General features: G+C 37.7%; 2 protein-coding genes and 1 pseudogene across 3 annotated transcripts; 1 reads left to right on the forward strand and 2 right to left on the reverse strand.

Annotated features, from left to right (window-relative positions):
- Positions 1-6,005: 6,005 nt before the first annotated feature.
- Positions 6,006-8,760, forward strand: LOC149046135 (uncharacterized). The gene is made up of 2 exons (XM_089206789.1): positions 6,006-7,519; positions 8,498-8,760. The coding sequence occupies exons 1-2, from the start codon at positions 7,117-7,119 to the stop codon at positions 8,503-8,505; spliced, it is 411 nt and encodes a 136-aa protein (XP_089062915.1). The 5' UTR covers positions 6,006-7,116; the 3' UTR covers positions 8,506-8,760.
- Positions 8,761-9,912: 1,152 nt separating this feature from the next.
- On the reverse strand, positions 9,913-11,299 carry LOC149046136 (uncharacterized; annotated as a pseudogene).
- Positions 11,300-15,034: 3,735 nt separating this feature from the next.
- On the reverse strand, positions 15,035-23,146 carry LOC113664358 (uncharacterized). Of its 2 annotated transcripts, none has more exons than XM_089206937.1 (9): positions 22,973-23,146; positions 20,612-20,907; positions 20,290-20,321; positions 18,565-20,027; positions 17,884-17,955; positions 17,449-17,642; positions 16,759-16,836; positions 15,970-16,046; positions 15,035-15,391 (listed from the first exon to the last, which is right to left on the reverse strand). In XM_089206937.1, exons 1-9 carry the CDS (start codon positions 23,024-23,026, stop codon positions 15,189-15,191), a joined length of 2,469 nt encoding a protein of 822 aa, XP_089063063.1. In that variant the 5' UTR covers positions 23,027-23,146; the 3' UTR covers positions 15,035-15,188. The 2 variants fall into 2 exon arrangements, with proteins under 2 accessions (XP_089063063.1, XP_089063062.1); XM_089206936.1 differs by lacking the exon at positions 22,973-23,146 and adding an exon at positions 21,248-21,468.
- Positions 23,147-23,736: the final 590 nt, after the last annotated feature.

Genomic DNA, 23,736 nt, shown 5'->3' on the forward strand with positions numbered 1-23,736 from the left:
TGACGACAGATGTTTAGCAAGCGACCACATAACATCAGACAATGGTTTGAATTGGCGGCCTTTGTTTAAAAAAATCTGATTATTGGAATATTTATGCAAAAAATTTTGATGACTCATCAATTTTCATCATGGTTTAAATTGAAAATTAACTCCCGCTGTGCTACAATAAAAGATATGAAACTATTTCACGATTAGAATAAATTTGGCCTTCGAAACACAACGATTTCCCTTTCGTGCTTCTTGCGGGGAACAATATTTTATAAAATCTGGTTATTGGAATATTCATGGAAAAAAAAGTTTGATCACAATTGACACAAAGTTTAAACTTTTGAAGCTAAAAAATATACATTAAAATCATCAAACCCTATGCATCCTAACAAAAATAGGGTCAATCATCACCATAACTTCTCCCAAACATTCATATTTACAGGAAATCATTGATTTTTGTCACTGGGTGGTTCTGTACTTACTCAATCGTGTCGTAAATCTACTTCCTGTGTAAAAGTAACATAACTAATATCGATTATTGTATAGTAAATATCTTATCTTGATCACTAACTAAAAGACAGTTGAATTAAAGCATGAAATGAGACAAGTTACTTGACCTATGAATACTCTACACTAACCGCTATTTAACTGTGCTACAAGAGCCTGATAGATGATATATATATAAATATATATATATATATATATATATATATATATATATATATACATATATACATAGGAAGTCTGCAAGTCGATTTTCGCGTGGAACAGTGCTCAATACGTTGAAGCAGAGCAGAATAAATATTATGAGAGGAAAAAAGGGACGCAACTACATTTCCCGACAAACCTGTTTCGTGAATCGCTTCACTCCTCAGGGGTTTAATGAAAGAATACTCATGTGACTATCGTTTATATACTAGGAAAATTTACATAATACGCGGTAAACTTAAGAGTGATTGTCAGTAAAAATCAAAGAAATCGTGGCCACGGTCAAAAACTCAATTTCGCTCATATTTTGTCAGTTTGAAGGCCTAGGTAAGTGACTGAAGGATATGAGGTTGTTTTTTTGAAATATTCCATATAACGGCAGAAAACCACGAAAAACGGTCACCCTACCGGAAGCTCGGATTTCACCTGGCGGAAACTCGAAATTTTACACTTTTCAGCTTCTCGCTACACAGACGTTTACATAGCTGTGAATCTTTTTTTAAGTATAATTGAATACATTGATTCTTCCTTAGTCAAACCATGGGAATTATTTTTATCTCTGCTTATTTGTGAGCGAACTGAGACCCGATTAAGAAGACCCACTTTTCTCATTTACGGGAAGGTGTAAAATAATCCAAACTCAGCGACGAAAAAAGCTGACCGGTAGTTCTTCAAATCTTCTGATATTATAACCAAAGACAGTTCATTCATTGATTTTTAGGTCTATGGTTTTAAATCTTTAGGATCTAGTAGCACTTTTGCATGAACGCCGATCAAAATTCGATAAAATTCCAATTGAGCGCCTTTGAAATCTACAACTCCACATAACAATGCACTATTGAATAAATTAACTCCTCGGCCAAAGTTTGTACATAAAACATGAGGGTTTTACTTTCTTAGCGGTTTGAACCTTTTAAAAATATATATTGATGTTAACTATTGTCTACACAGGTAAAACAAACTATGAAACAACAAAATTACCACGAGCTGAAATTAAATCTCACAGGCTCGCTCCCTAATCTGTGTCACTTACGAGCGACTTCGCTACAATTAGTACAGTAACAAACAGATATTTACATCTGTTAATTTACAATTAGTCTTATTTTAAAATATCTTACTCAACGATGTGCCAGGTTCCCCAGTTAACTTGCTGAAGTAAAAATAAAAGAAAATATCATAATAGCAATTCAAACTGAAACGATAAGAATTGATTTTATTAAGAATGAGAAGCTTTATGCCGTCGATAGCCAATCAGAAGTACCTGTTCTCATGAAAATTGCATCGTTCTTTAAATAAATAAATCGAATTATCTTTATCTGTGAAACATTGCATCTAAAACCAGAGTTTATTGTCGGGGAACTTCACAGAACAGCGATGTCTTGCTCGTTCTTGAATATTGTTGGTGGGATTTGCGGCGCAGACGAACGCACAAGTTCTTCAACTTCCATCACGCCTCTCACGCGGTGTAACAGGGATATCAAAAATCACAAAAAGTCGTTGAAATTTTCCGGAATTGAAACGGAGGTAGAATTAATTTTGGCGAGATGTGGATGTTTTCAAAAGCCGGCGAATTTATCGGATATGACTATCTGTCCGGTTCATCGTGCCAAGTTAGGTTTAGGTTGGCGAAGGACGGGTAATCTTTGCACCATCCCGGAAGTTGTTTCTGATCACTGCAAGGAGCTGAGGAAGGCACCCGCACTGGAAAAAGGAATAAATTTATTCCAATCCATGAAGATGTTTGAGCTTTCAAAACAGCTCGTCCCTGTGGGCTCAGGTAAGCAACCAACTACTTGATGTTCTACCGAACAGAAACTGTCTCCAATGAATTATTTTTAGTCTATTCATTCTGATGACTTGAGATTATATGAAAGAATCATTTGTTTAAACGACGGAGAGAAATAAGTAAGGTTGATGAAGGACATTTCGTTACTTATCTCTCATTCAGTTGTCCAATCCAATTTTTTTATAACAACCTTTATTTCATGCCTCTCATTTTTTTATGGATTGCGCTTATATTAGTGTGTGCACTGTATAGTGCCCTACCCACTTTGTCGCCAGGTATGTGAGTGAGTAAGTGAGTGAGTGAGTGAGTGCCGGTGTCCGTAAACAAACAGGTCCGCAGCGCGTGCACAGCACTACCCACATGTATACAATGAGTTCCTATTTTTTATCAGTATCTCTCAGTTCGTACGCGGGGTGTGATTGGTCAATTTTGCGCGGCCCACTTAACTTTAACTAGTTTCCATTCCCGCTCGCCCGATTGACCTCAGAGACATAATGAATATCTTATTAACCTCGTTTCACGGTCTGTAACTTACAGTTCGCGCCTGGAATTCGGTTAGTAGGGGTTAATTTACTTTGTTTAAAACATTTCAATTTCGTTTCGCAAAAAGCCACTTGAGAAAGATATAAACAATAAACAAAAAAAAAGGATAGTCTAATCACAATGCTACTCCCCCCCCCCCCCCCCCCCTTCTTCTCACCTCTTATCGCGCAGTCAACTTTCGATTGTTATTTTATTCCGTGGGTCGACAAAACTTCAGACTTTTGTGTTTAAAAAATACGCGCCTTTCGGTAATTTCGGAGTTTTGACGGGAGTTCGACTATGTTTTTTCTAAAGGAATTTGCGTAAAATGCAGAAAGATGCTCAGTGCGTATAAGGAAAAAGCACCTGAGAAATGCCAGATGACCGCTGAAGTTTCAGAGATCGCCGAAACCTTGAACAAGTTAAACCTGGTGAGTATACGCACATGCTTTATTATATAATATGAAATACCGGTGGCAAGACACTTTCCCAGTTATATCGCTTATCAGAGACCTTATAGTCTTTCTGTCATGTCAGCCCATCTCTAAACGTTTCTTCAGGCCACCAATAAGAATTCATCCTTTCACTTCACAAAGTCATACAAACTCACAATCCAAAATCATTATGACGTCGTTGACGTCTTGATCTATTCCCCACACTTTAAAGTATATTTAAGGTCTTTTTTTTTTAATTTTTAAGGGGGCAGGAGAGAGGAGGATGTAGATTGGATGGGTGGCCAACCCTTTCCATTGTGTATCTGCAGAAGTAAGAAAATTAATTTGTACATCAAAACCTAAATACGTTATATTACACCATTTGAAATCTAAAAAAGCATGTGTCGAAGACTGTTAAATTACTTGTCCTATGATATGTGTCCATGGCAGCCGAAATTAGACAGCTCTTAATTAGAATTTCGTTAATTTAAAGTTTAACTGGAAAACTTGGTAATCCAGAGTCGGAAGCAGGGTTCGGTCTTCTACCATGATAAGATGATTTATCCTCAATTGCCTTTGCAATGAAGTCTTCATCTTCCTCATCTAGCTTTGGCTTCGGACCTTGGTTTGACAACTTTCGCCTCTTCAGTCGATTACATTCGATAAGGCTTGAAGCTTGGCGCTTGAGCATTTGGCGTTTTCTCTGATAATTGCTTTCGGTGGGCTGGCTGTGAAGAAGCCCCTCCGTGTCTTCAACTTTTTCCTTGAGTTTTTGTACTTCGCTTTGGATTTCTTCTAACGTTTTGGATGACCAAATATTTGTTTTCTTTTGAAGAAGGTTTTCCTTCTCTTTTATCTCCTTCTCCAGCTTTTCCTTCTTGGAATTTAAGCGCAACCTAACGAGGTCGGCTGCTGCCTCATTAGCATTTTTTACCTCTTCAACAACGAATTTAACTCTCTCCGTCATAGACGGAAGATTGTCAGGATCGAAGCCTAGGGCTGTCATTTCTTCTCTAGAGAATATGGATCGCAATATAACTCTAAGACAAATTTTATCCCATTCTGAGTCCATGGTAGTAACGATACCTTGCACGGTTTCCTTATCGAGAACAAGAGCACTATGTCCACTTTTAGTACTACAAGCACTAAAAATATTCAAAAGGAATGACTCTAAATCGACTTCGTCAGGACGGAGCGCGACATACTCAAAACCCTCGGTTGTACGAATGATCTTGATCCTGAGACCATGTTTTTCATGAAGTAAAGCTTCGCGAAAGGCAACTCTCTGATATTTTGACGGTGCCCCAGAGTGATGAAGTTGAAACGCAAGAAAGTACTCTAATGCTTCTTGAAAGGGGATTGAAGACCTAATTCTTGTCTTACCATTGGCATCTTGCACCGGGAGAAATAGTTGATCGAAGACGCATGCGTGACGCATGGAAGAAGGGCTTTCGCGAAATACTATATAAGGTTAGCCTTTTAAATCATTACTTACTGTTTCCTTTCGCTTTTTCTCTGTTGCATCCTTCGGTATTAGTGATTGCAAATCGGTCGAATTCTAACGTCCGCCATGATCCTAAAGGCTGCCGGAATTCCCTGACATTCCCGTTTCCATCTCTAAAGTAAGAGCCACTGAGATGTCTTAATTTAAGAAAAACCCTCGATGGGTGATCACCGCTTTGAGATTCTTCACCTTCTAGCTCAACATACATCTGAAAAAGAAACGGCGAAAATGGAGAACAAAACAAAACAAAAAATCATACAGATTAGGGCGAACAGAACTTAATTCTCATGGACAGTTAGAAAAATTATCTCTATTGATAGTCAAATTCCCCATTGGCACCAAAGCTTGAACATGTTCTAAAGTTGTTTTGTTAAATCAATGTTTGACATTATTTTTTCCGTAGGAGCTACTTAAACCGATGTTTGCCGACTTCAAATCAAGTGCGTTGAAAATGCATGTTACTGACTAAATAAAACCCATGGAAAATCCGGTTTTTCAGGTTTCTGTCTCTGATCTTCATTCAGTTATAAACAAGGTTAAACACGGCTCAACTAACTATATCAGTTTTCATGCTCGATGCCCTTATTATAACATTATGGCCAAATATGTGTTAGCATAATTTAACTGAACCTAGTTATTACCTTCAAAAGGCGCAGGTTATAACAGCGATCGCAGCTATCTGAAATTTTCAATGAAAACCTCGTAGTGCCCTCATGAAGTTCGTCGAACATCTGCAGGAAATGAAGAAGAAACTTTAAGTCAACAATTTTATAGCAATAAAGATAAAATTTAATGCAGAGGTTGCTTTAATAATTGATTTTCCCACAGTCACAATCGTAGCAAGGTAACAAGCCACACGGGGAAATGCCAAAGTTTGCTCAGAAAGACAAAATGAAAAATTGAAAAGGCAAATGAAGAAAATGAAATGAGCGTTTAACGAGGTCTTAACTCAATCCAAGGGGGCTAAACAGCCAATACCTGAATGAACGACCGAACGAAAAATAGCAAAAAACAAAATGGAAAACAGGGAAACAGTTCAAAAAACATCAACAGCAACGTTAAGAGTGATTGTCAGTAAAAATCAAAGAAATCGTGGCCACGGTCAAAAAATCGATTGCGCTCATACTTTGTCAGTTTGAAGGCCTAGGTAAGTAACTGAAGGATATGAGGTTAGTTTTTTGAAATATTCCATATAACGGCAGAAAACCACGAAAAACGGTCACCCTACCGGAAGCTCGGATTTCACCTGACGGAAACTCGAAATTTTACACTTTTCAGCTTCTCGCTACACAGACGTTTACATAGCTGTGAATCTTTCTTAAGTATAATTGAATACATTGATTCTTCCTTAGTCAAACCATGGGAATTATTTTTATCTCTGCTTATTTGTGAGCGAACTGAGACCCGATTAAGAAGACACACTTTTCTCATTTACGCGAAGGTGTAAAATAATCCAAACTCAGCGACGAAAAAAGCTGACCGGTAGTTCTTCAATTCTTCTGATATTATAACCAAAGACAGTTCAGTCATTGATTTTTATGTCTCTGGTTTTAAATCTTTAGGATCTAGTAGCACTTTTGCATGAACGCCGATCAAAATTCGATAAAATTCCAATTGAGCGCCTTTGAAATCTACAACTCTACATAACAATGCACTATTGAATAAATTAGCTCCTCGGCCAAAGTTTGTACATAAAACATGAGGGTTTTACTTTCTTAGCGGTTTGAACCTTTTAAAAATATATATTGATGTTAAATATTGTCTACATAGGTAAAACAAACTATGAGCTGAAATTAAATCTCACAGGCTCGCTCCCTAATCTGTGTCACGCACGAGCGACTTTGCTACAATTAGTACAGTAACAAACAGATATTTACATCTGTTAATTTACAATAAGTCTTATTTTAAAATATCTTACTCAACGATGTGCCAGGTTCCCCAGTTAACTTGCTGAAGTAAAAATAAAAGAAAATATCATAATAGCAATTCAAACTGAAACGATAAGAATTGATTTTATTAAGAATGAGAAGCTTTATGCCGTCGATAGCCAATCAGAAGTACCTGTTCTCACGAAAATTGCATCGTTCTTTAAATAAATAAATCGAATTATCTTTATCTGTGAAACATTGCATCTAAAACCAGAGTTTATTGTCGGGGAACTTCATAGAACAGCGATGTCTTGGTCGTTCTTGAATATTGTTGGTGGGATTTGCGGCGCAGACGAACGCACAAGTTCTTCAACTTCCGTCACGCATCTCACGCGGTGTAACAGGGATATCAAAAATCACAAAAAGTCGTTGAAATTTTCCGGAATTGAAACGGAGGTAGAATTAATTTTGGCGAGATGTGGATGTTTTCAAAAGCCGGCGAATTTATCGGATATGACTATCTGTCCGGTTCATCGTGCCAAGTTAGGTTTAGGTTGGCGAAGGACGGGTAATCTTTGCACCATCCCGGAAGTTGTTTCTGGTCACTGCAAGGAGCTGAGGAAGGCACCCGCACTGGAAAAAGGAATAAATTTATTCCAATCCATGAAGATATTTGAGCTTTCAAAACAGCTCGTCCCTGTGGGCTCAGGTAAGCAACCAACTACTTGATGTTCTACCAAACAGAGACTGTCTCCAATGAATTATTTTTAGTCTATTCATTCTGATGACTTGAGATTATATGAAAGAATCATTTGTTTAAACGACGGAGAGAAATAAGTAAGGTTGATGAAGGACATTTCGTTACTTATCTCTTCATTCAGTTGTCCAATCCAATTTTTTTATAACAACCTTTATTTAATGCCTCTCATTTTTTTATGGATTGCGATTATATTAGTGTGTGCACTGTATAGTGCGCTGCACTGTATAGTCCGAGTGCTTCATGGGACAAACATCCTGCATACTGCTAGGATTGGAATGTCATGTGTGGCATACGCTCAATGGAATAAATGTGATGGAATATTTTTAAGCCTGGTGAATAAATGAGAATGATGTATTATTCAGTAAGTGACACAGGCGTACTCGGAAAAAAAGAAATCCGAGTGCTCTCGGCCATCAGGAGTCGAAACTATCGACATCGTGTCAGGTTATGCCTAAGTGACACGATGAGACGGTACGGGTAGTCATCTCCAATAAACTCGTTGGCTTTTAAAAACACGCAATCTTGCTAAAATCAATTCTGGTTCAAGTCCGGAGAGTTTTTTAGGACTTCGTGCGATGTTTTATATCCTTGCTACACAGCGTGAGCAGTGTGACGAAAGCTGAGTAAGGGTAGAAATTAGCCATTGGAAGTTACTTAGCAAGTGCGTTCGTCTGCGCCGCAAATTCCACCGAGAATATTCAAGAACGAGCAAGACGTCGTTGTTATGTATGTCCATTAACTTCGCCAACAACATACTCTGGTTATACGGTTAAGTAGATTTGTTTATTTAGAGAACGATGCAATATTTGCTTTTCGTGGAAACAGTTACTTCCGATTGGTTTTCGACGGCACAAAACTTCTCATACTAAATAAAATCAATTCTAATTGAGCTAGAATTACTATTAAGGTTTTCTTTTTTTTTTTCAGCAAGTTAACTGGGAAACCTGGCACATCTTTGAGTAAGATATTTTAAAAATACGACTTATTTAAAATCAACGGATGTAAATATCTGTTTGTTACTGTACTCATTGTAGCTAAGTCGCTCGTGCGTGACGCAGATTAGGGAGCGAGCCTGTGAGATTTAATTTCAGCTCGTGGTAATTTTGGTGTTTCATAGTTTGTTTTACCTGTGTAGACAATATTTAACATCAATATATATTTTTAAAACGCTTCAAACCGCTAAAAAAGCAAAACCCTTATGTTTTTTCAAAAGTGCTTTGTTATGTAGAGTTGTAGATTTCAAAGGCGCTCAATTGGAATTTTATCGAATTTTGATCGGCGTTCATGCAAAAGTGCTACTAGATCCTAAAGATTTAAAACCGTAGACCTAAAAATCAATGACTGAACTGTCTTTGGTTATAATATCAGAGGATTTGAAGAACTACCGGTCAGCTTTTTTCGTCGCTGAGTTTGGATTATTTTACACCTTCGCGTAAATGAGAAAAGTGTGTCTTCTTAATCGGGTCTCAGTTCGCTCACAAATAAGCAGAGATAAAAATAATTCCCATGGTTTGACTAAGGAAGAATCAATGTATTCAATTATACTTAAGAAAGATTCACAGCTATGTAAACGTCTGTGTAGCGAGAAGCTGAAAAGTGTAAAATTTCGAGTTTCCGTCAGGTGAAATCCGAGCTTCCGGTAGGGTGACCGTTTTTCGTGGTTTTCTGCCGTTATATGGAATATTTCAAAAAACTAACCTCATATCCTTCAGTTACTTACCTAGGCCTTCAAACTGACAAAGTATGAGCGCAATCGATTTTTTGACCGTGGCCACGTTTTTTTAATTTTCCTTGATTTTTACTGACATTTACTCTTAAAAACTTTAAAGTTCAGCTGTTGCGTAGCAACGCTTTGTTTCTGTGTTGGCATGAAGATACGAGTTCGTTACGCTTATTTAGTGATGAGAGGTCGGATCGGTAAATTATCAGGAATTTTTTCTTTTAGATGCAACCTCTGCCTAGTATATACACGATAGTCACATGAATATTCTTTCATTAAACCCCTGAAGAGTGAAGCGATTCACGAAACAGGCTTGTCGGGAAATGTAGTTGCGTCCCTTTTTTCCTCTCATAATATATATATATATATATATATATATATATATATATATATATATATATATATATATATATATATATATGTATATAACTAACTGCAGACAGTACTGTTTCGGCCTTCTGGGCCTCATCAGTGCAGTGCTGATGCTAGGATGGAGGTAAGGCCATATAGCCACCCCAAGTGATCGCACACATGTGGTCTCATCTAAGCCATGCCAGAGTGCTCAAACTAGAAAAACTAGTGAGCATGCATAATATATATATATATAGAGCAGACCTGCGTTTCAATTTTCACCAAGTGTGAACCGCCATTTGACTAGTGAAGACAATTATTCATCAGAGGTGTCTTGTTCTTGCTCGTTTTGATCTGTAGAGAGTATTTCCCTTAAGTCATCGTCTGTTTTTTCGTCTCTTTTCATTATTCTTTCTTTACTATTGAAAGCCATAGACTCAAGGTCAATTCCAACTTCCCACCACGAGTTTGGATTCATAGCTTGTAAGTTTACACCTGCTTCGTCCAGGTTTCGGAGGCCACGTTGATTTTTTTCCTCTTGTATACGATATAAGAATGAAAACTGGATCGTGAAATTTGTGTTTTTTCCGTTATTTTCATAAAATTTTTTTAATCTCTTTGCACAGTTGCTACAAGGTGAGTAGTTTAAAGTAAGAGTGATTTCAATACCATGATGATGATGAGCTGCTACTGCGTCAAGAAAGTCATCATCGCAAAGCATTATTTCTTCTGCATGTTCGTGGAAAGGTGTGTTTTCGAAGCGTTTATTGAAAATGTCTTCTCCGTCCTTGTCTTTTATAGAAGCGATGAGGCAGGTACGATTTGGCCAATTTTTACGTGAGACTCCAGTCCAAAGTAAGTCTTTCAAGAAATCGTCTAGAAAACAAAACAAAAAATGAAAAAATGAAAATAAAAAACAAGCAATCAAACTAAAACAGGATTAGAAGTATGTAGAAATATACATATATTCTCAAATCAAATTCGAAAAAAGTCACTGAGTCAGAAAGGAAACTATGCAAATAAAACACGAAATAAACTCTTGGCAACATTCTTGTATTAAGTGAAACGAATCGTTTGATTCTACAGTAAATCATATGGGTATTTGAAATACATTTTTAAAAAATGTAATTTATTAGCATTAGTCATTAGAAGAGCTTTCGCTTCATGTTATTTATTACGACCTCCGTTGATCTAAAAGAAAGTAAAGTTTACCGTGTCTCGACTCTTTTAAGCTGAACCGGCTGAAACATGACCACTCGTCTGACTATAATTGCCCAGCTGGTTTCGGCGAAAAGGACAATTAAATCTTAACGATGACGAATTAGGGATATTTTGAGTTAAACTTTTGGAAACAGTCTTAAAAGTTTTTTAGGAGAGGATCATTTTTCCAGCACACAAGAATATAAATGTCAATTCTGAACTCAATTCTGTTCTTTAGGTAGGAAAAAAAAATGCACATTATGAGGTACGTTATCAACTATTAAAATTATAAGTATCTGGGAATTGTTTAGACCTGTTTGATCATCTTGAAATCCTTACGCGAGTCCAGCTTGTGCACCTTAGTTGGTTATTAAATCCACACATTTATTTTTACCATTGGAGTGATATGTGTCCTTGACTGTTGCAGGAGGGCTTACTTCTCTTACGATGAGAATCATTGCTAATCGTGTTTGGATTTGTCCATGAACTTGCTCAGAGTCCTCAATGGGAAGTTTTGTTGAGGTTTAAGATCTCGAAGATCGGTTGTTTTTTAAGTACTCTGTTGTGCATTTCTAATGTCTTAGGGTGGCTTTGGTCAGCGTTCTAAAAATATGTGTACTCTACCACGGTTGTCCCTTAAGCCCAAACATCTCTGCCGATAGGGTATTTAAGAGCGTGTACCTAGGCTGAACTTAAGAGAAGAAAGAGACATAGCCTCCGAGAGTGCAATGAACTATTCATGATCAGACGCCTGGTGCCTCCCGTTTGCGCGTGTTGTTTGACTTAGTTTACCCCAAGAGTCCAATAGATTGCATATTCAATAATGTTGCATTTCCAAAAACGTTTAGAGTTTAAAATTCGGGGGAAATAAAGAACAATTTTAATGACAAGGGCAAAACCGATTGAAACCGGTTTTAGCTGTTTTAAGGCCGGTTGTTTGAAATAATCGCCCTTGCGATTTCCCTGGAGGCAAACCGCATTGCTGATAAAAAAAAAAAAAGATAACTCAAACATTTCTTTCGCAATTAGAGTGTCGTTATATACAATTGTCAATATTTGGGTTCCACTGGAAGGTTCGTAAAGTGTTCCTTAACTCGCAAATAAAAGCAATAAACACATAATCGATCGAACGTGGCGCTAAAAAGAGACAAATTGAAATAAGTAAAAAGCTGAATACGTTTCTATGGCAAGAATATTTACACCTGAAATTTGCATTTCATCGGAGGTGTTGCTGATTATGCTAATCGAACGCTTAAGGCGTCGCTAACCAAAAAGTGATTCATTACAAGTTTCGAACCGTCAAAATACCAATGAATTAGGTCTTCAGGACACGCCTTAAATGATTAAAAATATTACCCGAAGAGGATTTGTAGGAAGCGAGAAGACACAGCGATATTAATATATATAGTGTTGCAAATGTACTGAAGGAAAGCCTCTTTCATCGCTTTCCATTCATCCTCCAAATGGATTGTTAAAATTCTGTTCTGAAACAAATGCAAGCGTTACCTTCGTCAGACGGTCCTGCTATCGATACAAATATCAGTTCTTCAATCGGAGAAAAAAACCAGTTAAACGATCAATTTATGGTATTATCAATGACGATAGATGTTTAGCAAGCGACGAGGTAACATCAGACAATGTTTTAATAGGCGGCCTTCGTATGGCAGTGGGATTTCCCTGTCTTGCCTCCTGCGGGTAGCAATATTTTATAAAATCTAGTTATTGGAATATTTATGGAAAACAAGTCTGATGACCCATCAATTTTCATCTTAGTTTTAATTGAGAATTAATTTCCCCTAAGCTAGAAAAAAGAGATAGAACTGATACACGAGCATAATAAATTTGGCCTTCGAAACACTCTGCAAGCTATCGTTCGTTATTCAGGAGAAAAATCCAGCTAAACTATCAATTTAGAGTATTAGAGAAGACCACAGATGTAAAAGAAACGGGATTTGCCCCTCTTGCTTCTTACGGGTAAAAATATTTTGTAAAATCTGACTATTGGAATATTTAGGGAAAAAAAGTTTGATGACTTATCAGTTTTCATCTCGGTATAATTGGAAAATTAACATCCCCTGAGCTACGAAGAAAATATAGAACTATTACACGAGCAGAATAAATTTGGCCTTTGAAAAACTCTGTTAGCTATCGTTCGTTACTCAGACAAAAAACCCAGTTTAACTATCAATTTTGAGTATTACAGAAGACCACAGATGTTTAGGAAGCGACCACACGACATTAGGCAATTAAAACAAGTGAAATTCTTAAAGGAAATGAGATTTCCCCCTCGAGCTTCTTGCGGGCAACAATATTTTTTATAAAATAATTCAAATAGTAAGCGCGCTCTGATTGGCCATAAAACCATTTTACATGAGCATATGTAAACACGGTTTTCGTTTCTCTTTCATTAGTTATTTTATAAAAGAAATTTAAAATGGTTTCCGTGTTTATATACATATATATTTGGGAGGTTGGGAGTACACTCGATAAGCTGGAAACCACTCCGCTTTGCGTCGTGGTTTCCTACGCTTATCTCGTGTTCTCCCAAACTCCCGCGTGTTTACATCAGGCTATGTAAACACGGAAACCATTTTACATTTCTTCAACAAAAGCTGATTACTGGAATATTTATGGAAAAAAATCTGATGACTCATCAATTTTCATCGCAGTTTAAAATGAAAAGTAACTTTACCTGAGCTGCGAAAAAGATGTGGAACTATTGAATGAGCAGAATAAATTTAGCCTTCGAAAGACTTTGCAAACTAGCGTAAAAATTTCCCGAAGACGGTTCGAAGACGGTTTCATGGCTTTAAAGTCCTTCTGTATCGCAGTGGTGATCTAATCTGTGCCGAACGCTCGACTGACCTGTCTTTTAACTGGTACGCGGGAAAAACAGAACACCAAGCCAAAGCCATAATTGAATCAAGCTGTAAAAACAAGCTCTACGTACTGTTCATCCCGAGTCACACCTAGTTTTGGCCGCTATGATTTGGTTAAAAGTAAACGAAAGGTCAATCTGAATCTGAAACGAAATGTAAGTTTAACCTCAGCCAAGGGCTTCTTCCATTGATTCAAGTATTACTTCAATATTTAAGAAGAAACCGTATTATGATTATTTAACAAATAGAGAAGCCTTGGCTGTGCTCTGTTCTGTTTTATAATAAAATTTGGATATAACGAGCGCTGTCATTGGTTAAAAGAGCGTGCTCTATGAGAGTATAGAGCATAGAGCTGAGCGACAGCTGTCACGCCATCTGCCAATTGTACTATGTTCGACCTTTTCCGGGACTTCTTTTTAGCTTTTTTCCGATAATTGAAAGTGACATTTCGGAACTGAAGCGAGCCGGCAAGTAGCGACAGAAGAACCAAACAAAGGTTTGTAAATATACCAGGCGCGTAATTTACGTTACTAAAACGTGAGCAGATACGAAAATCCTCAAAGGAAAAACAAAATAGACATTCCGAGTTTTAAAAATTCTCACGCTCAGTTAGATTGCAAACTTACGTACGGTAATAAAAATCAAACGCAACTAACACTCGTATAATATATAAAGTTCAGTGTTCAAAAACAAAACAGAAAAAAAGACAGAAATGATGAAAAATATAACCAAACTGGCATAATTGTTAAAATTCATACTAATCATGACGGTTTCTGAGCGAATATGATCATGCTGAAGTTCATCGCGGCTCGCTCATCATGGCGATCTGAAGTGGGAAGAAACAAGAAAATCAAGAAGTGGGAAGAAACACTCGACTACGTCTCGTGTTTCTCCCTACACTTCTTTCGTGCTCTAGCCGCTTCCTGCGTGCTTTATAACAGAACAGAGCACAGTCAAGGCTTCTCTATTTGTTAAATAAAGCACGCAGGAAGCGGCTTGAGCACGAAAGAAGTGTAGGGAGAAACACGAGACGTAGTCGAGTGTTTCTCCCCACTTTCAATTATCGGAAAAAAGCTAAAAGGAAGTCCCGGAAAAGGTCGAACATAGTACAGTTTGGCAGATGGCGTGATAGCTTTAGCTCAGCTCTATGCTCTATACTCTCATAGAGCACGCTCTTTCAACCAATGACAGCGCGCGTTATATCCGAACTTTATTATAAAGTGGATTATTCTGTCGAGGAGGACTAGTATTTGGTAAGCGCATAAAAATAGACAATAGTTATATAATGGGGTCTTACAATCGTTCAGGAACACCTGCGGTACAATTCTTTTTTTATTCTTGCGTTTTTATGGGCGTGCGGAGACAATTCTATTGGATAGAACCACTTTGTTGGAAGTTAATGTTGCTTTCAGAGATTATCTAATCCGTCAACAATATTTTTATGTTGATACCTAGTGTCAACAAAAGCTCAACTTGCGCTCGCACTGCTTAAAAATGTTCCTAAAGCTAACTGAACTTCCTTCAGCACCAGTTTCATAGATACAGGATCTTCCGTATTGTTTTTCTTCCCGGCTTTCACTGCGTGTATGACGTCACTGGTCATATCTTTGATGTCTTTCAACTCGCTTGTGCAGACTTTGATCTTTTGTTCCTTTTCTTTGTCTTTAGTTCCTGAGGAAGAAAATGAAAGAGATGATATGATAACCCATCTCAGGTTGAACCCCCCTCCCCCCTCTCTCTTAGTATTTCTTTGCAGTCCGGTACACATTTGTACTCATAATGGAAGGAGGTCTAGTGAGGGCAGCGTGCTTGTCAGTAAATACAATCAATAACTGGTCGGTGCTTATATCCGGAGTTCGGACAATCGACCGTTGGGCCACCGCGAGCATTTTTTCAGAGCTTGCAAGCTCTGTTGTTACAAACACAGTTAGCTTTCTCTTCCGGCTCTCGAAATAAATTAGTCATTCTTGATTCTTAATTAAGTAAGTGAAATCGTTTAGCTCAATACTTTTATCTTGTTCTTCAAGCTTGTCAAGATGGCTGCATAAGAGCCTCTTTCTTTTTTTTTCGTTTTTATGGACCTCGATTTCGTCTCCGTCCATAGAAGCGCAAAAAAGTAATTCGGCCAATATCCAGCCATCTCGACCTCACGTTTGGTCAATAACTCATATATTTCAATCTCTAACTCCACTAGCGCTCTTTTTTCAAAACACTTTTATATATTTTTTTCTTTCAATCATTCCCCTCACCCTTTGATGTCCGTCGAACCACCACCGCGACTTTCTTCAATACAACATGGACAACACTACATGCCATTTCCACGTGGCTGAGAAGAGGACGGAACGAAATGATTAAGAGAACGGATAGGAATAACAAATAGACACACCTAAAAACCTTTCCGGACTAAACACTAACTGCGAAATAATGTCGGTGACTTATCTCTCTTCACTTGGCACAAAATTTTGGTGACAGAGATTTTCATCGATTCTTAGCAAATTACATTCAAACTTTGTCGAAGAATGGGAAAATTTGCTCCAAATTTTTATCTTTTGTGTTTGTAACTTGTTCAGTAGATATCAATGCAGAGTATGTGTTTTTTACCAAATAGGAGCATAGGTTTTTATTAAATCGAAATCAAATTCTATATCATGGCAATACTTTTTAATTTTTTTTTCCTCGAGTAAAGGATCCGGAATTTGACAGATTCAATCCTTCGTATATCCTCCTCATGCTGTTCCTCTCACTGACACAATAAATGCGCCTCGCGATAAGCAAAACCTAAATTGATATTATGAAACTAGAGGATTCAAAACTCAATGAAAGCTGACAAATTCACCTTTATTTCATGTTCAGACTTACGCCCGAAATGCAAAGTCTGTCTCAAAGTTGTAATAAAAAACGAGAATTGAGAGCTTGCTCTCTTTTCTAACAATCGGATTAAAATACAATTCATTCGGATATAATAAAAGAATCCAGCGAACGGGGATGAAAACAAAACAATAGCTAAAATCAAGTAAAGAATCCAATTTATATCGTACCTTGAATGATGTTGAGTGGAAATAAATCCCTTTAGCTTTGGAAGGACGAGCTCACAGAGATCAAGAGTCCACATGGCGCTGCGCGCAAGTTCAACAAAGAACAACAATGATAACAATAAAATAATAATAATGACGTCAATTTTAAGAATAATAATTACAATAAGGATAACAAATATAAAGTGATAACAATGATAATAGCGATAATAATTAGGGCTTTTAAATGCAAATGCCTAGATTGTTGGAATCTGAAGGAAACTTAGAACCAGATTTCCTGAGAATGCAAGGTCAGTCAGAGTAAGAGGGCAAATGCGCAAAATTTACATATTGCTTGACAGGAAGCTCTGTAAGCGCGCAACAAAAGTGGAAGAATTGATCGATAAATTAGTGAAGTTAAAAAGGGGATTTTTTTCCCAGACCAGGAAAAGTCCCTCCTTCCCACTTTAGTCCGTCATGCGTCAATTTGCCGTTGCCGCGCGAATTTTGGTAGGGAGATATACTTGACTAAACTTGTTCGCAGATATTTTTCCTAAGTCGCGTGGGTAATTTCTGTCTTTTTTTTCCCATGTGCTTATACATGACCTTACATGCTAATGCTATGGGTTGGGATGAGATGCCAAGCGCTCGTAGACATTATCTTGTCAACATGGGGATACTTTCTCTCTACAATCAAAGGAAATTCATTTTTCTCACCAGCTGCTCGGTAACTGTTGCAGAATATTTAGAAACAATGCATAATCACGTGACATGAGCGTATAGGGAGTGCTCGGCTTTGGTGCGGCGCCCAGACTCTTCTCAAAGTCCACCATTCCTGTCAACTCGATACAAGCTTTCATGGCATCCATGGGTTTTCCGCCATTCCACAACTCATGGACGTGAAGTATTGTCTGCACAAAATGAAAAGTAGAAAAATAGTTTTTTAGGGACTCGTCACAATTTATCACGGGGGGGGGGGTGGGAGGGGGAAGGTTTGAAAGATTTTTTTGGAGGATCACATGATTTTCAGGGGCAATGGAGGCAACTGAGTGTCCAGGGAATGGGGGGGGGGGAGGGGGTACAGGCCATAGAAAGTTGATTTCCAGGGGGGGATCATGAAAATATTGCAGAGCCTTAATAGCCAAGTCTTACCCAGGTCCTTTGGGCGAGTGAGTCGTAAACGTCTCCATGATGGCTCAGAATGCTTTCAATAAATACATCATCCTGTAAAGAGAAGATACAAGACAAGCCCACGGTCACTTACTTTAGCCATTATAACAATCTCGTCTCAGAGCCCGCTCTCCTTTTTGTCAAGAACGGGATCGCTTGCAACGCGCATGACAAACGGAACCATTGGGGACGAGGTTACTCCGACAATCGTCTATTTAGGTTTAAGTGCGCATGCAAAGAAACAAAGAGACTTGTATGTTCAGTCAGTTAAGGATTAGGGATATGTGCACCTTTTATTGTTGTGGTCACATAAAACAAAAACAAAACAAAAGATATTACCAAACCATTTTTTAGGAAACGAATGACGATCCCAACTTTTCTCAATAAAGTGAGTAGGTGCAAAGGACCAAAGCAATCAACCGTTAAAAAAAAATAATTTAGTTAAAAGTCGTTGCTCAATTCCTGTTAATAGTTGGTTATTTTCTTCGTCATCATCATTATCACCGTTGTCTCAAATTTTTATCATCCTCGTCATCATCGTTACTGTTACCCGTCAGCATTTTCAGATACTTCTACAAACAGACAGGCCGCATCATTTCCAACAAATACTCCGAATACAATGAATACTTTAGAATCAGAATTGAAATCGAATATCTCACTTGCCTCGGTTACATCTGGACACGAAGGTGATCGAACAAACTTTGGTGGGGTGTTACCTGGCCAGCCAGATGGATTCAAATTACTTGTCACCTGCATATCGTCGTCACCAGGCTGTGTATAGTTCCACTGTTTCCTCTCAGAGGCTTGAGACTCCGATACAGTCCTTTTATAAAAGGGTCTTCTTCGACCGAAGCTGGGTTCAGGTTGGTTACCAGTCCTTTGCATCCTGGTGGCTAATTTTCCTTGTCCTGTTTTTCCAGGTAGCAGTTCTTCCCCTTCCTTTGTGGGCGTAGAAGAAATTCCTAGTGCTTCAAGAGAATAATTGCCATCTTCTTTACCTGCTTGTGGAGGGAACCCGTAATTCTCGTCAGCTAATTTACCGCTCTCCATATTTTCAAATGCATAGTGAACTTTTGCCTCGTTCTCGATTTCGCATGGTGGAATTGGTTCGCCTCTTTCTCGTGTGCACTGTGTAGGAAACTCTACCGACTCACTAGAGGAACTTGGGGAATTCTCTGAGAGGCTGTCATCGCTTGACGACGCTAAGTTTATAATTTCACGCTCAAAATCTCCAGTTTGACAATCATTTATAATGTCTCCGTCATTACTGCGTAAATGTTCCGAAGATGTGCCAAGTTCTGCGCCATTCACTGCTATGTCCTTCACTGTTGTCCGTGCCTCAGAGAAATCATGGCCTTCAGCAAGAGCTTGAGAATATTTCCATACCTTACTGAAGCTGGGGTGGTCTTCAACCTCTAAACTACACTTTTCTTCACAGCGTACGTTTTGTTCATGACGCTTCAAATTTTCTAATTCAGAAATTCTGTTCTTAGCCAGGGTAAGCACGTTCTCGACATAAACCTTTGCAAATTCCCGGCAGCTTTCCTTCGTTTTCCTTGTAAGTGCTAATTCACAAATTTTGCCAACGTATTGAGCTGCAAATTGTTCCAGATCACGTTTCGTCTGCTCACTCAGGTTATGCTCTACAATCATTGTAGGACTTGCAGTGTTTTTGGATCGAGCGTCTTGTTTCAAATTTTGCACGCGTTGCAGACCTCTCTCGCTCAAGTGCCATTTACCAGTGCCCAGTTTCCGTGATCGCTTGATTCCAAAGCAGCTCGTGGTATTGCGCTTCACAATTTTATTCCTTTCTTTTGTTGCAAAGGAAGTGGTGAGGTTGTCGCAGGAAGTCTCAACCACCGCCTTTTCGGTCTTTCCTAATTTTCCTTCATCAAGATAATTCAATGATACATTTTCATCAGAAATGTTCTTCAGTTTTGCTATTGAAGGGTTCTTGTCTTCTTCAAGGATGTCGTCGTTAGATCCAACTTTTTCTATTCGTGTCAGATTTGCACATGTGACTGAGGGTGTGGCCAAAATGCCCGCCGTGTGGTTCTCGTGCAGACTGGTACTATCGAGTTTGATGCTAGAGCCGACGACAGATGTTTGAGGATAACTCTCTGTATCTGAAGAAATAATAATAGTAAAAAACCCTAATATTTCAGCTAAAAGATGTAAAAATCAAACCAACATACACTTATTTAGAATAAGACTTCGTGTCATCTAATTCGGTCTGTAGTCATACTCGTGATAAACAAATTGGACTTCCGCTGCGCAGTCGTCCGATTTTGTTATCACCCGTATGATTACAGAATTGGACTCCACTCAGTCCTAGTACCATTATTAATTTGAAACAAATGAATTATAACAACGACGCATTTTTCATACCTCGCGTGCATCTTTTCTTGTTCTCTTCTTTCCTGAAAAGGATAATTTTAATCAAAAAGCTTTCCTCTTCAAATCGATACAGATAAAAAGCAAAACCTTGTTTTGGTCACATCTCTTGTTTTGTCTTGTTTTGTTTTTTTTTTTTTCCCAAAAAAATATTCATCTTGATATAATAGTTTAATTATCTTCTTCGACGTAGTTAGCGTCTTGCATAGGCACAAAATTAAAATAGAAAAACTGACACATTAAAAGTGGATTGTGCAATAACAAGGAAAGTTATAATGTTTTTTGTCAGAGACTGTTAAAGAAGCACTCACAGTACCTTTTCTTTGACTTTCCTGGCCATATGCAGCCTAAAAAATTTCCACCATTGCTCTTGTCTTTATCTTTAATTTTTTTAATTCTCTTTAAACTTATCAGTTTTACAGTCTTTGGCAGGACTTGCTCTTTTAGAAAAGAAAGTAGTTCTTTGCACTTGTTGACGTCCTCCCTTCGCCCATTGTTAAGGTTTACATGAAGTGTAGCGAGAACCGACTCGGGTGTCTTGATAAACTGTCGACATGTCTCACGAACTTTCAGGTTAAGCTGCAATCCACTGTTTTCGACTTGATTCGCAACCTGTAAGAAAACAGAGAATAAGCTTACTCACCAGCACGTTAGGCATGGTTGGTCTGGGTTTGAGCTCAGGTGGTGTCCCTCTCCACGACCGAAATGGGTACAGACCATATGTCAGGGGAACTGAATAGAATGCCGAAGAAAACGAGCTGCAAAGTTATTAACTTGCGAAACAGTTTTGAAACAAAATTAGCAATATAGTGTAAGAACATCCTAAGAATTAGATGTGACCATTACATATATTATTATTCGTCTTCTGATAAAATACCAATTTCTTTTAAAATGCTCTACGGCTAAGTATTACTATACTCATGACTCATTAACAACCTATAAAAATACCTACAGACCCTGCCTGCCTCTCATTTCCAGAGAACAGCATCGCAGGCAACTGGAATGAATCCCAGTAAAATTTAACCTCATGGGTTTTTTTTTTACTCAATATTTTTGTTCGGGATTTTAAAAAGAACAAAAGCTTGGACTCTCTTTTCGTCATGAATGCAAACACGAAATGAAACATCAAAATAAAGAAAATAGAAGTCAGCGCTTGTAAAATGCGATGCTTTTGTTTTCAAAGCTTGTTATTTGTACCCGCAATAATCCCAAGATAATAAAAATAAAAACCGGTTTTGGCACGGAAATACCTATTGACGTCACTTGCGTTTTTCTCCTCTCTCTAAAAAAAAAATTAAGCACCCCCTGTAGTTGCATCAATAATAATAATAATTTATCATAAATCTTGCACCGAAAACTTCATGTTTTCGACATCGATCACGTGTAAGGAGAAAAAATGAACAGTATTATCTCAGTTTTAATGATTATTGCCCCTGGCACTTAATTTATGTCGTGAACTTAGCGTTCCTTTTTATTTTGTTTTTTCTTTTGCCGTTATCATCATTGGCTTGGATAAAATGCGGTTCAACCGAGAGGCAGGGTATGCGTCTGCACCCATGCCAATAAAATAAGATAAGGTTAGCGATTTGTGGTTTCATTTTGGCTTGACAATAGCCTGCTGGAATTAACAGATTTCGGCGAAACTCAAGGGATTATATAACTCTTGCGAAAATCTATTCCCTTTTGCTTAAAAGATTCAACATCTCCTAATTCTGATCACGGAGCCAAAAAAATTTCCTTCAGTTTTAAGAAGTAAAAACTTTTGGTGAAAAACAGAATAAGGGGAAGAAATGAAAACGAAATTTTAGCAATACTTTGCCACAGTCGCTAAATGAAAAGTACTTAGATATTATAAGATAAGTGTAAACACTCTATTTAATTTCTCGCGCAAAATCTATAATCAATAATTCTTTTTTCTTGGCTTATGTCAAGACTTGAAATGAATTTTAAAAAATTATCAACAGCAACAAACGATATCAGCAACAGTGATAGAGCATCCGAAATACTCATCGGAAGGTCGAAGGTTCGAGTCTTACTGGAAACACTCGGAGTTTTTTTCTCTGAGTATACCTGTGGCATTTATTGAATACACCATCTTTCACCATTCACAATTTGTTTATAAGTTAAGTTTGGCGGCTACCCGATTTAAAAAAAAAAAAAAAAAAAAAAAAAAAGATTACAAGAGGCGATAAAATAGAGGAAGGTTTGTTTTGACTTCTCAGAGACCGGAAGCAGAGAAAAAAAAAATACCGCAGAAATAAAACTCATCCATACATAGAGAATAAGAAGAAAAACATAATCAATTTATTTTGCCTCAAGAAAATGGCTTTAGTCCACTGAGGAAATCTTACAGCTGCCATGATAGTATTCTCAAAGGGAGAAAAATATCTCAGTATTGGGAATCGAATTTTCATAGCGTTCTTAGGTGTGAACCAAATTTTGAAAACCGCAGTATTTCATCAAAATAAAAATCAGATTTTTTCTTTGCGCAATTTTCATCAGCAGATCGAAGTATAAAAACAAAATCCTTCGGTATATTGCCTTGATATTCGGCTGAAATATCGCTCGAAAGTTAATCTTCGCGTCTCCTCAAGGTACAATTGACAACATGAAATGAATTAAAATATATTTCCTGACAAGGCCGTCGAGACCTCACTCACAATAGTTTTGTACAAACCTCGACTTGAGCATCGCAGCAGAATTTCTTGCCTATGAAGGAAACTGCTAGCATTTCAACTGTCAATATTTTCCTTTTCGCGAGAAGAAAAGTGGATTTCTCTCAGATTTTCCAAGTTGGCGTCGAAAGCGTCTCTCCTAAGCTGCAGGTGATCGACGAAACACGTTTACGAATACATTAGCATAAATTATTTATCAATTTCACAAATCTAGAATTTGGAATTGCTTTGCCAATTGGCAGAGAGATTTGTATCAACGTCGTTTTTAAATGCTTATAACAATAAATTTTCCGTGGCTTTTGTCAATAGTAAGATGCAATTTGATGAGAATTTGTGTAAAATTGAAATTATTTTTCGACAATGAATAACGACTTTAGGAAGGCTTGAATTTTACAACAGGCACTCTATGTACCCACCAATGGAGAAAAAATAAATGAGAATGGAATGAAAAAGCTGAAGCAAAACGAGGAAGCATATAGAAGAAGATTTGAAAGTTGATGATTCAGTTTTTCTCTGTCTCCAATCAAACCGCTCTTATCGATTACAACGACGAAAATGAATAGAACACAAATTAATGAATTTAGTAAACGAAGAAATTATGGAAAAAGAAGAAAATTCCCTACATTATGAAACAATTGACATCCGGCCTTCAACTTGGCGCACGAAACTGTTCGTTAGCCTCAGCCACAGAGTTCCGCGCGGCGCACTCACAATTTTTTTTTTCTTTTTTTTTACTTTTTTTTCATCTCGCGCGATGAACTTCGCC

The sequence above is a fragment of the Pocillopora damicornis genome, chromosome 5, assembly GCF_964200805.1.
Source record: "Pocillopora damicornis chromosome 5, jaPocDami1.2, whole genome shotgun sequence".
Lineage (NCBI taxonomy): Eukaryota > Metazoa > Cnidaria > Anthozoa > Scleractinia > Pocilloporidae > Pocillopora > Pocillopora damicornis.

Excerpts from the sequence above, each read along its gene's own strand:
- LOC149046135 (XM_089206789.1), top strand. The coding sequence starts at position 7,117 with ATGTCTTGGTCGTTCTTGAATATTGTTGGTGGGATTTGCGGCGCAGAC.
- LOC113664358 (XM_089206936.1), bottom strand. The coding sequence starts at position 21,421 with ATGTTTCATTTCGTGTTTGCATTCATGACGAAAAGAGAGTCCAAGCTT. Across the intron at positions 20,028-20,289 it reads CAAGAAAAGATGCACGCGAG|ATACAGAGAGTTATCCTCAA; the intron begins GTATGAAAAATG and ends TTATTTCTTCAG. Across the intron at positions 17,956-18,564 it reads CGTGTCCAGATGTAACCGAG|GATGATGTATTTATTGAAAG; the intron begins GCAAGTGAGATA and ends TTCTCTTTACAG.